We start from the raw sequence: 16,459 nt of genomic DNA, 5'->3' as shown, positions 1-16,459 counted from the left end.
TCAACTCATTTAAACTCGGTTTTCTTTGCTGACATGCATTATCAGAGTGAATGTCTTCTACCATTTAAAAGTTTGTACAACAGGAAAAATTGTGAAATAAAAACTAGATTTTAAATGTAACTGACTTTTATTGTTAATTAGTTAAATGCTAAAACATTTATGTACAGCTTCCACAATCTTGTAACGAGTAAAAAGTGATTAAAATAAATGTAAAATCTTTTTTTATTATTATTATTATTAATAATATTTTTACATTTGAGGTCAAATAGAGGTGGTTTGAGGGCTTTAGTTGAAGTGTAGCTTGACCGACTCGGCAAGTTTCTCTGTAACTAGATACGATGACTTCAGAGCAATGTGTGACCTTTTTCACTGATATCAGAGGCTTGGGTCATGTCTGAAAGTCTCCCACTAAGAAGCTTATGCTTATTTAAAAGAAAAAATAACCTTCATGGAGATAAAACATGGTGAAAATAATGTAATGTTGGAAAGATTATTCACTCTTAAAGAAAAAAATATTTCATCTAGCACAAGGGCTTTTTCTTTTTGTGGTATAGAAATGCAATAAAAATGAAAACCATTAACCATCCAAAGAACCATTGAGAAATGCTTGTTTCTAAATTAAATGTAACCCCCAGCATGCATAATTATTTTACATCTAGTTCATATTAAACATTCCCATTCTTTCAGAATTGTCATTTCTTAACAATATTCTTAGGCCATCATCTCGAACAACAGACAATTCCAATTGTGATTAGTACTGAGCAATACAACTGGGAAATGTTGACAAATAACGTTATTTGTCGCTATTGCTTGGAGCCTGTTTGCTTGTGTTTTTGTTTGTATTTATTTTGGATGGCTATGAAAGAAACAGATGACCAACCTATTAGGAATTAAATCAATAAATATTAGTTACCAAGGCATGAAGAACTATGTTATATATATATATATATATATATATATATATATATATATATATAAATAACTGACCACCATAATGAAACCTCTAAAATCTAATTAAGCCTAAGCAGCAAGTTTGCAGGTGTATTTGCACAGTGAAAAGAAACCATACAAGACTATCTGCTTCAGGTTTGGTGCTGTTTAATGCTTTATAAAAATAATTACTTATTCATGACATATAAAAAGTCATTACTCTGAGATGCTTCAAGTCAATTGGTATTTTCAATCTATTTTCATTTTAGCAATTCTTTTTTTAATTCTGTATAAAATGTACCTCCCAGATTAGTTCTTGTTTGGTGGGACACAGGATTAACTGCTAATGTTGACCTGTTGGAGAAGTTTTCTTATGTATACCTATGTGAATTAAACAGCAGGTCATACCAATGCACAAGCTTTAGTTCAGATGTCTGGGAACAAAAAGAGGTTCTCAAGTCTCTTAAGAGTTGAAAACATTGCCTGTTTGTTAGTACTGTAACCAAATGTATTTATAACTGGCCTTATCTGCTGTTGTATTTTCCCTGTTTTAAAAGCCAACAGCAAGTGATATGCCTGACAGCGTATGATGGTGGAAACCACCAGTTTCCTGTTCACAAAAACTGTGAATAGATTCCATATCATCATTTCTTCCTTGGGGAATGTTTTAGTAATGACATTTTCTATAATGGTAACCTTCTACTTGATGCATTATATACAGTATATCCCACTACCTGCTGGGTCTGTGGCAATGTGCTGCTACACCTTCTGAGTGTATTTTAATTGACAGCTAAATTATCTTACATATCTTGTGCTGTAGTAGGTTTATTTCCATCCAACAGACCCCTCTCTTTCTAACTTTGGGTTGAAACTTTCTATCCACAATATGGAGAGTAGTTAGATTCAAGAGCTATGTTGCATGTTCACACAGCTTGTATCTGAAATACCTTGGAAGGCTAAGGCAGGTACAAGTAATGTGCACAGTGCTTTGGTCGTGTAAATTATAGTTTGTGTGACGTAGCTATAATATTTACAGATGAAAAAGCACAGAAAACCAGCAGAGCTGCTTTTCAAAGTCAATTGGCAAATTGGCAGCAGATGTGGCTCAGCCAAAATCTCACAACCCAAAAGATCTTTCAAAAGAGCTAGCCATGTTTAATTCTGAAAATACAGCTGGGTCAGTTTATGCTAGCTTACAGGTACTGCTAACAGGCTATAAAATAGCAAATAAATCAATGTGCACATTAGCTTATAATGTCAACTTAAACACTATGGAAAAGAAAGGTTCAAGAACTAATTGGACCGAGCAAAAATAAACACAAAGACCCTAAGCTATATCTGCTGACTGACTGTAATATAAGGTACATGATGCACAAACAGAAAACCACAACTGGACATCTGTCAGTGTTTATTTGCGAGTGCTGTTGGATTGGATGTAGCTTACATAAAGTCACAACAAATCTGCAACTTAACAAAGCAGTCAAGTGCATGCATTTGATATATTTAATGACAATAAGCTTAATCACATGACCTAGTTAAGTAATATATAACCTCTGGTGATCAAAGTTTACACAAATTTTTGCTACTTGGCCACATGAAAGTTGCACTTGCAGTGAAGATTAAGTTTAAATACTACACCCAATTTATGTTTTCCATCATAAATAATAAATGTTCCTGTGATTAGTGGAGGTCCTCATATATGAAAGCCGTTGCATGGTGCCAGTTAAAGGATATCTAGTAATGATTAGAGCACAGTTACATAAGCAGTGCATTAACTGATCTAGCGAATTCTAAATTGTAAATGTTACTGAACATCCAGTCATGTACACGTATAGGTGATCGTTTCCATTTAGTCAACAACATATTATCCTTCCTTTTTCTTATGGCATTGTGCATCGAGATATAATTTTACTGCTACTGCATTAGCCAAACACTGTCATCATCAATTCATTAAGCTCCTGGTATGTAACCACCGAACCTGAATCCATACCAACACTTTCTGTATTGCGATGTTACATCGAAGAAAGCATAAATATTGATTAAATTGTACCTGAATGTGCTTACCACAGTTATCCACTGCTGGTCAGATTTTGTTTTTTACCTGAAACGTTAAACACTTAATATCTAACTTTTACATTATACTACTTTCTTTAACACCATTCAATTTAACATTCACAAATCTTTCTTACATGGCAAGAGTCTCTGTTGATCGGGGTAAAACAGACCAAGAACAAACTATTATCAGGTCACATTCATAAAATATGTCATGCAAATCTTAAGTGTCTGCAAAACAATTATAACACTTGGTCAGTTCTCTGTATAGTCCAACACGTCTCAAATATCACAAGAGGGAAAAGTAAGGATCAGTGGCATGATAAGACTACAAACAAGGTTTCCTAGTGGTGGGACACAATACCATCCAATTAATAGTCAAAGACAAATGAGTTAATACGTCCAACAATTACATTATGAGAAAAAAAGCTCTTTAAGGTACACTTGCGGGTTCTTTAGTTTATCCGTCGGGAAGAACCTTCAAAGTTTTAATTAGCACCCTATAAAGGTTCCACCTATAGAGTGGGTTCCGGGTGAAATAGCTTGATGATGCTAAGAATAAATGAGTGACATTTTTAAAGTGTATTTCTGATAAGATACATGAATAACTTCATAATATTCTGAGGGCTTTTGTTATTTACTATTTACACAAATAAATATTTAATTTCAGTGCAATATAAGCACCTTGCTTGCAAAGCTGATGGAATACTTTTGTCCATAGACATCCTGCTTATCTGGACACATGGTGTACTACATTTCACAGTACTTAGTAGTATACGGGAACCGAGTCAGAGATAACCTAGCAATCTGAAATTAGTACTAATCACAGTGATATTACCTTTAACTAAGTCATTAGTAGTACATAAAAAAAATAACTCTGAATAAATAATGTTTGTCTAATATATATATAACTAATATGTAATCTCCACGAACACTAATAATCTAGGTGTATTTGTAGTATTTTTTTCATTCTGAAAAAGGCACTTGGGAAGGTGGTTTTTGAAAAGGAAAAGAAAAAAAAAAAAAACTAAAAACAAAGGGAAACTAGGAAGAGTGCCATGATGAGGAACATGCTGGGTTCATGGAACCCAACAATAAAGCAGACAGCAGCACTTAGGAAGGCAAAGGATGGAACCAGAGTACCTAAAATCACATCGACCTCTGATTTAGGAGCCTCTAAGGTCTTACAGGGCAATGCAGGCTGCATTTCCAGTCCTTCTTGTTTCGGAAATGAAGCAGGGTCATCGTAGTACAATTCAAACTCTTCATTAGAGATAGGTTCCTTCTGTGTCATAGCAGATTCACCATCCTCAACCTTAGGTGGCGCTTGTTTTACAATGGTGGGAAAACTGTGGGATGATGCTGTTAGACTTAAAAGAGATGTTCGGGTTGGGCTCTCCTCTTCACGGGCTGCACTCTCAGAGCCAGATGAAGTGTCTACATTCACAAAAAGGACAGCTGGTACCTCATTCAGTTCTTTCTTCTTACCTGGCTGTTGATATTCGGTTACTACTTCCTTTCTGACCATAGCATCAGGTTTCATCATTTCAGGACTCTCCGATAAGGGGTCAACATCAGAAATGTAAAGACCTGTGGTATGACTAAAATCTCCTTCACCTGAAGTTGCACTGGCAACAATCAACTCATTTAAAGAACAATGCTGTGCTGATTCTTGCAGCTCTTGTAATGATGATTCTGTGTTTTCTGCTTCTACTGCGTCACTGGTCTGGTCTGGAAGTTCTTCCCCACTCCTCTCTCCAAACTGTATTTCTTGATTCTCTCCATAGTCTTTTAAATCTTCTGCGATATCTTCCTTCATATTATGATTGCTTGGAAAAATGGCTGGTAAAGTTAGTTCTAAGTCAAAAGGAGCTGGGAATACAGTGTCTGACTGGAAGTTATCTTGATTTGGGCAAAGGGGTTGGTTGGAGTTGAGAGACTCCATGACAGTGTCATTATCTGGGGGTTTGTTCTGAATAGAAACTGTGCTGTCCTCAGTGCATATTTGTAATTCAGTGCCTTTGTCTGGATGGTCTGTTTGCAGTGGATTTTCAGGCAAATCCTGTAGAGGATGTTCATCCACTTTGTCAGCACTTAGATGATGACATTCTGCTATTCTAGATTCTCCGCTAGCTTTAGAAGGAGAAAGCTGAGCTTCAGAAATCTGCAACCAAGAGGACAAATATTAAATGAAAACACTGCTCTGTGTCATACTTGTAACACTTACTGGGTGAAAAGATGGAATGGGACTTGTGAGACATGTAAATCTTTTATAACCTTTAAAAATACCTGTAATACCTTAGCTTTGGGTCATTCACAAGCATAAATGAACCAAAGATATTAGTATTACTATTATAATATTGACCATGCTGTTGTTTTCTAAGCCTAGATATGTATTTGGTTATTGCTGTCATTATAATTTTTATTGGAATTCATAACATGTATGAGTACATATTAGCACAGAAGCCTATTAACAACTATAGTTAGAAATATTAGTGACAAACAAATATCACTGGGCTTATATTGAAATTTTTTTAAATTATGTTTAAAATAAGTTTTTATTAAAGGCCCATTTTTTTATATTATTGCTGTAAAAATCATCTAGGGCTCATCAGTAAACCAACTACATTTATTGAGAAGTAAATAAGTTGAATTATTAATAGAATAACATTTTTTTTGGGTTGCCTAATTTTTATGATTTAGTATTACAGATCCTAATCTTTGTAGGCTTTAAGAATGGTTTAATAAAAAACACAGATATACAACATCGATTGAAACTCATAATACAATAAAGCATGCAATGTTGTCGAACGTGAACGGGAATGCAATGAAGCACTAAAACGAATGTTTTAAACAAAAATTATCCTGCTGGGAGTTAACTCTTTCACAAAGACAAGACTGTACCAAAGACAAGAGAACCGTCAGTGTTCTGTACAAAATGTTCTTGCTTTCCACGTGCCATGAAGGAAATGATAAGAATAGCAAGATGAGAGGTTAGCGTGCAGCGTGCCCATTACCTAAGTTCTTGCTGAAGCTTCAATGAGCTGTCCAGGTGGAAGAGCAAAACATAATTACTATTGATAACATTACTGAAGAAAATAAAACATGACTGGATCCAATAAGAGAACTACAGTATGGGAAAACACTTGGCTCCAAGATACTAGTGGCAGCCATTAAGGTCTAAGTAGATTTACTGTCCACAGTTTGGTAATTGGCATGATAAAGAAATACATTAAAAAACATTCACAATTCCATCTCTAACACTGATCCCAAAATTGCAACTGAAATTCTAGGATAGGAGTAATTTGGTGATTTCCACATGTGCTATCTCTGTGCAGGCTTAAAATGGACAGATTGGCAGTTGATTTACAGAAGTCATTTTGATCCTCTTTATAAATGGGCATTTCACTTCAATTTATTATCCGAATAATTTAAGGCATTATTCAAATAATTTGCAGTTTTCACATGCACAATAATAAGCAAAAAAAAGCGCAAAGATATTAAGCTTTTGTCCACATGAGCAATGTGCATGGATAAGCAGTTAACCTTACAGCACTTTTTACTACGCTTGTTTACTGAACTATTACTGTGCCACACAGGCTGCATGCTGCTGATTAGCACATTAGAACAGCTTTGCATTGGCTAAAACAGAAATACCTATAAAGTGAGCAAGAGGTCATGCTTTGGCATTCATAATCATTAATTCAAACCGCTTTATGAGTTTTATGTGGCAAAAAGCATCACATTTTTTAGAATCATGGCCATAGCTTCTGAAATGCTTACAGATTTATTATGATGCTAGACAAAAAAAAAAACAATGTACAATGATGTTTTAGCAGGGAGACAGACGATCATGATACACTGAGACACATTTTCACAAAACAGCATCCAGAAAATTAAACTGTCAATTCCATTGTCATAAATAACTACTAATATTCAACCATATTTTTGGCCAGTTATGTATTTACTGATTCAGACAGATGAAGCAATCATCTAGTGCTTCCAGAGCCTGTGCACCAAAGACTTGTTCAAATACCTAGTTCACTGGTTAAAATACCACTGGCAGGTGGCATAGTTTGGTTCTATCACACTCCGTTACTGGCATATGTGGTCCAGGCAACATTTCTTTCTGATTTACCTTAACAGCTCCAACAATTGTGCCTTGCTGATATATCTCCCATATCTTAGACTGCTGCTTAGAAATCTCTTTGACTATTGTCCAGAGCAACGGTGCACGATGTACAACCTTTGTCAACTTTTATGTTCCTGTGTATTCCTCTTTGTACTTATTTTTCGATATTAAAGGGTGACAAGGAAAACAAAGGTTTTGCCTATTTTGTTCCTACCGCAGCATTGCAGCAAATTAACTGAACTCATTCTCCATTGAGGGACCTGCAGCCATACTGGCTGCTTTCTTCACGCCCTGCTACAACCATGCAGAATTAGAGGAGTACAATAAATACTCATTTATGTTTTCATAGCTGAAGGCATGAGTCACCTGTCGCCATTAACACTATACAAATCTCTGTAAATGGGCTCCTGAAAATTCTCTGATTACTGCTCATGTCCATCATCTAACTCCAATAGGGAACAACAAACAGCAGAATTTTACCCAAACAACAGAACAAACAGCTTGCCATCCTGTCATTAAATAAAGTGTCTGGGAATATTAAACTGTTTTTTTTTTGCTCCAACAAATTATTATAACAGGTGATGAATTTACAAAATTATTGAATTCAAGTGCACAATGTCCATAGTACTATATACTAACAAATAATAGGCCATATGTCTGTTTCTATGACAATCAACTGTGGTAAAAAATAATAAGTAAAAAATAAAGTTTTCTCCATGTGTGTCAACAAGGTGACACACATTTTCACTCATTTTCACATTTCTTTGTTATGTTTTTAGAACACGAAAAGCATGTAGAACGCACCACAAGTTTTAAAAGGAAACCCTGGTGGACTGGAAGTAGTAAAGAAAAGTATGTACCGGTATATTTATTCTCAAATGAACTGGGATCTAATTTAGGCTGTGCTTCTGCCTGCACCCTGTATTCAGAGAATAGGCTCTGAGAAAGTGAGAAATATAAAAAATATGGGAAACATGCTAACCTTGAAAAAGTGCAAGATGAGTACTAATAGAACCTGGGACTCTGGGCATTTAAAAAAGTGAGTGGTTTAAATGGATTGTGTTAGGTTGACAAACAAACAGCAAAATGAATTTCTATTATTTAACCTTGATTTGCTGTACCAGCCCAAAGTAGGTTCAAATTCCCTGTTACTTCAGTATGAATGTAATGATCTGCTTTGTAGATGGGATTTAAGGCTTTATGCAATGCTGATTGCCAAAAGTGACCCAGTAACCAAGATATATAAGTAGCTATTAAAGCTAGTTAGTTTAGTTAGTATCAGTAAGTAAATTATAACTCCAATTACAGAAATGTTGGGACACTGTGTAAAATGTAAATTAAAACAGCATGCAATGATTTGCAAATCTAAAAACTATATTTTATGCACAATAGGTGAATAGTCCCTCAGGCAAAACTGCATTAAAACCATCATGTTTCTGTAATAGAAATCACTGCACTGGCTTACTTCCAGAAATCATTGTCTGTGACCACAGTTTGCCAAGTCATCCACAAATGCAGGTTAAATCTCTATCATGCAAAGAAGGCGTGAACATGATCCAGGTACGCCGCTATCCTCTCTGAGCCAAAGAGTTTTTAAAATGTACTAAGGCAAAGTGGAAAACTGATTTTTGGTAAAACAAATCGAAATTTTTATTTCCTTTTGAAAGCATGGACACCATGTCCTCCGTGACCTAAAGAGAAGAGGGACCATCTGGCTTGTTCAAAGAGTTCAAAACAGTTCAAAGAGTTCAAAAAGCCACATCTCTGACGGTATGGAAATGCATAAATGGGCAGAATGGGCAGCTTGCACATTTGGAAAGGCACCATCAATGCTAAACAATATATACAGGTTTTAGAGCAACAAACGCTTCCGTCAAGAAAATGACTTTTTCAGGGAAGGACTTGCATATACAGTGAGGAAAATAAGTATTTGAACACCCTGCTATTTTACAAGTTCTCCCACTTAGAAATCATGGAGGGGTCTGAAATTGTCATCGTAGATGCATGTCCACTGTGAGAGACATAATCTAAAAAAAAATCCAGAAATCACAATATATGGTTTTTAAACTGTTCATTTGTATGATACAGCTGCAAATAAGTATTTGAACACCTGTCTATCAGCTAGAATTCTGACCCTCAAAGACCTGTTAGTCTGCCTTTAAAATGTCCACCTCCACTACATTTATTATCCTAAATTAGATGCACCTGTTTGAGGTCGTTAGCTGCATAAAGACACCTGTCCACCCCATACAATCAGTAAGAATCCAACTACTAACATGGCCAAGACCAAAGAGCTGTCCAAAGACACTAGAGACAAAATTGCACACCTCCACAAGGCTGGAAAGGGCTATGGGGAAATTGCCAAGCAGCTTGGTGAAAAAAGGTCCACTGTTGGAGCAATCATTAGAAAATGGAAGAAGCTAAACATGACTGTCAATCTCCCTCGGACTGGGTCTGACCTGAAAAGAGCTGGGACCACCGTTTCCAAGGTTATTGTTGGTAATACACTAAGACGTCATGGTTTGAAATCATGCATTGCACGGAAGGTTCCCCTGCTTAAACCAGCACATGTCCAGGCACGTCTTAAGTTTGCCAATGACCATTTGGATATTCCAGAGGAGTCATGGGAGAAAGTCATGTGGTCAGATGAGACCAAAATAGAACTTTTGTGTCATAATTCCACTAAACGTGTTTGGAGGAAGAAGAATGATGAGTACCATCCCAAGAACACCATCCCTACTGTGAAGCATGGGGGTTGTAGCATCATGCTTGGGGGTGTTTTTCTGCACATGGGACAGGGCGACTGCACTGTATTAAGGAGAGGATGACCGGGGCCATGTATTGCGAGATTTTGGGGAACAACCACCTTCCCTCAGTTAGAGCATTGAAGATGGGTCGAGGCTGGGTCTTCCAACATGACAATGACCAGAAGCACACAGCCAGGATAACCAAGGAATGGCTCTGTAAGAAGCATATCAAGGTTCCTGCGTGGCCTAGCCAGTCTCCAGACCTAAACCCAATAGAGAATCTTTGGAGGGAGCTCAAACTCCTTGATTCTCAGCGACAGGCCAAAAACCTGACTGATCTAGAGAAGATCTGTGTGGAGGAGTGGGCCAAAATCCCTCCTGCAGTGTGTGCAAACCTGGTGAAAAACTACAGGAAACGTTTGACCTCTGTAATTGCAAACAAAGGCTACTGTACCAAATATTAACATTGACTTTCTCAGGTGTTCAAATACTTATTTGCAGCTGTATCATACAAATAAATAGTTAAAAAAATCATACATTGTGATTTCTGGATTTTTAAAAAAAATTCTCTCTCTCACAGTGGACATGCACCTACGATGACAATTTCAGACCCCTCCATGATTTCTAAGTGGGAGAACATGCAAAATAGCAGGGTGTTCAAATACTTATTTTCCTCACTGTATAAGCAAGACAATGTTAACTACATACTGCATCTACTACAGTAGTATGACTTCGTAGTAGAAGATTGTGGGTGCTGAACTAGCCTGCCTGCATTCTAGAACTTTCACATATAAAAACATGACATAACATGAAAAATACAAAGAAAAACACCCACAACTGTTAAGCACCTAGAATCCTGTAATCAGACACATATGGGACAAGATTCCTCTCCTAAAACTTCAGCAACTGCAACAGTTCCCAGATATATACAGACAGAAGAGATGATACTACACAGTGGTAAACATGGGCCGGTCCCAACTTTGATGCAACCATCAAATACAAAATGACCTATTTTTCCTTAAAACGCTATATATTACCAGTTTAAACATTTTGTGTTTTATTGTGAATATAATGTGGATTTTTGATATTTGCAAAATATTGCATTCTGTTTTTATTTACATTTTGCACATTGTCCCAACTTTTTTCAAATTGGGGTTGTATATTTTGAATGAATGGTAATATGGTCAAATGGGTCACAAGTTAGATTTTAAGTACTAAACTGTCAGAAAGAAACAGTGTTTAATTGGTTAAGGATCAAGCTTCCACAAGCAGTTCCTCTGAGTTGTCTATGCCCATGAGTTTTAATACTTACCCCATTTTGATTTGTTATATGCACTGAAATAAACCCCATAAACCTAAGCACAATGAGATCACAGTCCACTACACTGACTGATATAATGCATCGCAGAGTGTGTGTGTGAAGATGGTATAACCACTGAAAAACCACTGCAAAAAAAGGAAACTAAAAAAGTCTAGTGCATCCATTAATAATACACAGGGCAGAGTGTTTTTTTTTTGCTGCAAAAACTGCTAAGTGACAACTCCTCTGGGTGACTACTAGCCAATGGTGCATTTTTTACCTGATATAGGAAGCATGTAACAACAATAAGTCATTTAAATCATTAATATATGTTCTTTATACTTTATACATTTTTCTGTATTTCTGTAAAAACTTGACCTAAAATGTGATCTAATCTTTATCCTGTCTCAGGAAGGTTCTTTGTCCTCAAGCTTGATCAAGAGAACCCAATTAAATAAAAAAAAATTAAAAAAAATTAAATTATTGAATTAAAGTGCACAATGTCTACAGTACTCTATACTAGGAAATCATAGGCCACATGTCTGCTCAAAAGACTGTTGTAAGCTCTAATTCACATGTTCACATGCTCCTGTAGAATTTGCTGCTCCAATCCAGAATTCAAAGGTATATCAATAATGGCAAGCACTATACATTAAACAGAAAAAAACTTCTATTCTGGATTTATGTGACCACAAAACATTCTTCCAAGCGTCTGGCTTATTCATGTGGTCTTGAACAAACCTCAGTTGGGTAGCAGTGTTCTCTTCGGAGAGTAGAGATTTCCTTCTCGCTATCTTGCCATGCAACCCATTCTTGTTAAATGTTTGCCAAATAGTGGCCTCATGAACACTTACGGGAATCTGATATGATTAAAGCATTGCACGTTTTTAAAACATCAGGTGTGAGATATTTAATGTGGGATACTTTTGCTCAATAAATTCTCTTGATCTAGAGTATTTAGACTTTTGGCTCTGATTTAGACAAAAATACAGAAATTCTAAAAGGGCTGTTGTCATTGGCAACCTCTAAATTCAAAAGGTACTGCCATACACTTATTTTAGTAAATTATTATTTTAAACTGTGTTTTAATCCCCAACAGGCAAGCTATGTAGCATTCAGAGTAAGTGGTTATTTAAATCACCATTTTTTGTTACTACTGGTTAATGTGGTAAGAATGACACAACTCACCTCAATGTCAATCTCCGGCTCAACAACAAGCGGACACACAGACGAGGAAATTTCAACAGCTGACCGTTTCTCAATATTTAACTCATTCCCTAAAATGATATAATTTGTGACAGTGGTTAAAAAAACATGAGAAAATAAAACTATGCAGCCCAGTATATTTACATGGTAAACTATTATTTATATTAACACTTGGCTACATTCTTTAATATCAATCATTTTATAGTAAATATGTCAACATTGTGTTAGTAACAATAGAGTTGTTCTTTAGAATTTTTTGGTGTTTTCATATTTCATACCTTCATCTGTGTCAAGAGAGAAGTCAGTCTCATCTTCTGTGCTGGAATGGAATCAAAAGAGAATTATGTTGCACAAATTCTATTTGTTAATGTTAATAATGTTGCACAGCAAGCTAAAAATGGTAAACGGTTCAGAGGTTTGTTGTAAAAAATAAATAGATAAATAAAAATGGGAGACAGTTTAGAAGAGTTTGCAGAAAATAAATCAAGCTTTAGAATATTAAATCTATAAGCGGTGTACACAGATACCCTGTTCATCTTTAAGCTGTGTATTTGTCAGTGCTGCAGTGTCACAGTTTTATTAGCTCGCTGTATTGTGCTCTGTAGTTCAAATCAAATCGTGTTTGTAGACATGCACTTAATGTAGTTCTGCGACTAAGTCTGTTTGTTCCAGCTAGTTTTGTGTTATCTCATGTTAATTTATGTTGTTTTATGTAGCACCTTCATCCTGGAGGAAACCGTTTAGTTTTACTGTGTAGCGTACTAAACCGTATATGGTTGAAATTACAGAAAAGCCTACTTGACTTGATATGGTCTGGGAACATTTGGCAGGAAGCAGAAATATGTGTGTGCAAGTTGGGGGGGGGTATTGGAATTACAAAAATATGTCGTGGCAATGGGTAGCTTTAACTCTCATGCTGGCTAAACGAATGGTTATATATGTTAGGTACTTTAGGATTTTAGATTACGTATAATGTGCAAATCTAATGATTGCCGAATTACACACTTTGTAAATAGCCATTATTTTAATTAATTCAAAGAGGGAGTTGTGGCCATCATAACTTGACACACACAAACATAAGTACACCTCTCTGTAAAAAAAAATAGGCAATTGATAACACCAAACTATTTTCCTTCTGTATATGCATAAATGAAAGCTCCGTGTGGATGTAGTAATAACCCAGCAGAAACAGCACACTAGTTTTAGACTTATGATAGCTGTTCTGGAATGATAGTTGCTCCTCAGAGAAAACAGAGGATGACCTTTAGTTTTGTTCAGCAGCTTTTGGGGAGCAGTGTCATTTGACATTTAGGGAAAGGTCGAAAGTAGCTGGAGTATGGAACACTGGGTTTCTTAATACTGCTCAACTTACAGGAACTACCATCAAAAGAGCTTAGGGTGTTAGCATTCGTAAAAAAGAAAAACCATTCCATGTCATTTGCAGGCTTCAGTTTTTCTACAAAGCAGCCTCTAGGAAAAGGTCAAGTGGAAATCTCCCTTGTCCTATTTTCATACCCCTCCTGCCTGTAGGATAACTGCTATTTTCGTGTCTGTGTGTATGTATAGGTTGTCACTGTCAAAAAGCATTCCATAATCCTTATACAGTACACAATGATGTTGGGCTTATATAAACAAGGGAGACCATCATAGGCGATAGCATAGCATTAGTATGATCTCACTTATATAAACAAGGAAGAACATCATAAGCGATAGCATAGCTTTCGTATGATATCTAATATTTTTGCAGTTAACTGTTTGCTGCCTAAAAGTCAACGCTTCATTCAGCAATCACAGCTGGGTTGCTGCTTGAAAACAAAAAGTTTTTTGGTACTATGATTGTTAATACCTTTGCAAAAAGTACTGAAAATGCATCAGAAAATTGCCAACAAATCTTTTATAATTATAATTTTAAAAATAGTTTTTTTATTAATGTGGTGTTTGATCTAATAACATACTGATGCCATCTATTAGAATTTAAACGCTTAATTGTTAAGTAATTAAAATCTTTCGGGCCTTTGGTGTGTTTAAAACACAGTTGAATCGTTTGTTCAGTAACATACACTCGCTGGCCGTTTTAATAGGAACCCCTGTACTTGTTCGTGTATCCAATCATGCAGATACAGGTGAAACGCATTAAATAATACTCACATCAAACATCAAATTCAGGGGAAAACTGACCTCAGTGAGTTTTTACTTAGATTTTACTTGGTGTTGTTGCCAAGTAAACTGGTTAAGAATCTGCTGATCTTTAAACTATTTAATTTAGAAGCATTCTTTACAACTGTGGTGAGCAGAAAAGCATCACATGTCAAACCATGTCAATGCTGATGGACTACAACAGCAGAAGACCATTTCAGGATGCAGTGGAGAACATGGATCTGAAGCTACAGTGGAAGCAGGGTTCTGGACAGTTAAATATTGCCTGATAAAGATGAATGTGTTTTGATGAAGGTGTGTGTGTGTGGGTGTGTGTGTGTGTGTGTGTGTGTGAGAGCTGAATTTTCTAAAAAAAAGTAAACATATACAGAAGCAGCAACACATCAATACAAAATGACACTGGAAAAACAAATGCCATGGGTTTTTAGTTGCGGGTATTGTTGCAGCTCCAAACATAGCTGCTGCTAGGCGACTTCTGTCATGTGGTTATTTATACTGCACGCGCAGCAAGGCATTTACCTGTATTTTGATGGCTTCATTATGCTTTTAATTTCTTGATATTCGACCTTGTTCTCTGGGCCTGAGTCTTCCTCATAGGACACGACAAGGGTCACTGAATAATTCCTGCCCGAATTGTTTGCCCAAAACTCTCCACCAGACGTTTCATAACGCACGACAAAGTCGATCCGCGCTCCGTTAAAGAGATAGGGCTCGGCGAAGGAGAGGCGGACGGAAAACTTGTCCGTGTCGTTGTCGTGAGATCCGTGCACGTACTCGGCGGTGGATTCAGACTGGGTGATCCAGCCGTCCATGGTCGATCGGACGTAGACGCATTTGTGATAAGAAACGTTGAGGACGCGGATCAGAGTGTCGAAGGCGAGCGGCTCGTCTTGCACCGCCGTCACCTTCTCCACTTCCACTTTATGCGCGCGCACCGCGAGAGTCAGCTCACTTTCCGCACGGGTCTGGAACTCGGGCCACACGCGGTAAACGGGCTGGAGGTAGGCTCGGCGACACCTCGCCTCCTCTTCCTCCCAGTCAGCGTCGTCTTCGTCGTCGCCGGAATCGAACGCGGCGAACTCGCGCACGTCGACCAGATCGCCTCCCGTGGCGTCCGCGAAAGACACTCTCCGCGGCGGCAGCGCCAGGCGAATCCGCATGTACTCCGCGGTCTCGTCGGCGATCGAAGGGCCGCGCTTTCTCGGCACGGGCGAGCTCCGGGGTATTAAGCGCACGTCCTCCTCGGTTTCCTCATCATCCTCGTCTTCGACGTTGAAATCATCGCGGCTCTCCTCGGCCCGCCCGCTCTTAATGGTCGTGAAAAGGCCCTCCTGTTTGGGGATGGCTAGGAAATGGTTCCCCTGCGCCATGGCTGATGTGCTCTTGTCTGGATGACGACGGCGTTCAATGTCGCGTGCCCTCAGAACGTGCCGAACCGCATAGCAGCAATGGAGAGCGGCGGAGCTGCAGCCAATCTCGAAGGACGAGCGGCTTATTCTGGTCACATAAACTACTACATGAGCTCGGCACTTCAGTTGCGCACTGAGAGCCGACGAGAATGTGGCTAAATTTAGAAGGAAGTGGCGTGTCCATCGTTTTCCAGGGGTCAAAACACAGATTAAGTATTCCTAGTGGCGTATCCGTGCCCCCTTTTCTCGTACAACCTACACGCCCCCTGACCCATTTACCTATTTACCCCCTGCTACGAGCTTTAAGGGTTTTAATCCGGGTAGTAACAAAACCTTTTTGTTTTAATCTCTAGTTGAAGAGTGTTTTTCTCCGCATTGTAATTTTATTTTATTTTTTACAAAGGGATTGATATGTTTCTGGACCATTTCCAGTTAGTGTATTCAGTCAGACATCACACTCTGCTATCTCTATTCTAAACTCATCATACCCACAGATTCAATCCAGAAGTGTACTACTACTACTACT

General features: G+C 37.6%; 1 protein-coding gene across 3 annotated transcripts in view; it reads right to left on the bottom strand.

The window, feature by feature from the left end:
• The window catches only part of si:ch211-167b20.8 (protein phosphatase 1 regulatory subunit 3A), an 18,855-nt gene extending 2,396 nt beyond the window's left edge, over window positions 1-16,459 (bottom strand). Inside the window, exons 1-5 of one of the 3 annotated variants that reach the window (XM_046871336.1) lie at window positions 15,044-16,457; window positions 12,646-12,686; window positions 12,350-12,438; window positions 6,000-6,026; window positions 5,010-5,146 (exon numbers count right to left, since the gene is read on the bottom strand). In XM_046871336.1, coding sequence (XP_046727292.1) covers window positions 6,000-6,026; window positions 12,350-12,438; window positions 12,646-12,686; window positions 15,044-15,894 — 1,008 coding nt within the window. In that variant the 5' untranslated portion in view covers window positions 15,895-16,457 and the 3' untranslated portion in view covers window positions 5,010-5,146. Of the gene's footprint in view, window positions 1-2,321; window positions 5,147-5,999; window positions 6,027-12,349; window positions 12,439-12,645; window positions 12,687-15,043 lie in introns of those variants that run through there. The other 2 variants (XM_046871335.1, XR_006928296.1) reach the window with 2 other exon arrangements.

Source organism: Silurus meridionalis, chromosome 17, assembly GCF_014805685.1.
Source record: "Silurus meridionalis isolate SWU-2019-XX chromosome 17, ASM1480568v1, whole genome shotgun sequence".
In the NCBI taxonomy this organism is placed as follows: domain Eukaryota; kingdom Metazoa; phylum Chordata; class Actinopteri; order Siluriformes; family Siluridae; genus Silurus; species Silurus meridionalis.
The sequence above is the reverse complement of the archived record's forward strand: the minus strand, read 5'-3'. Positions and strand labels throughout refer to the sequence as shown.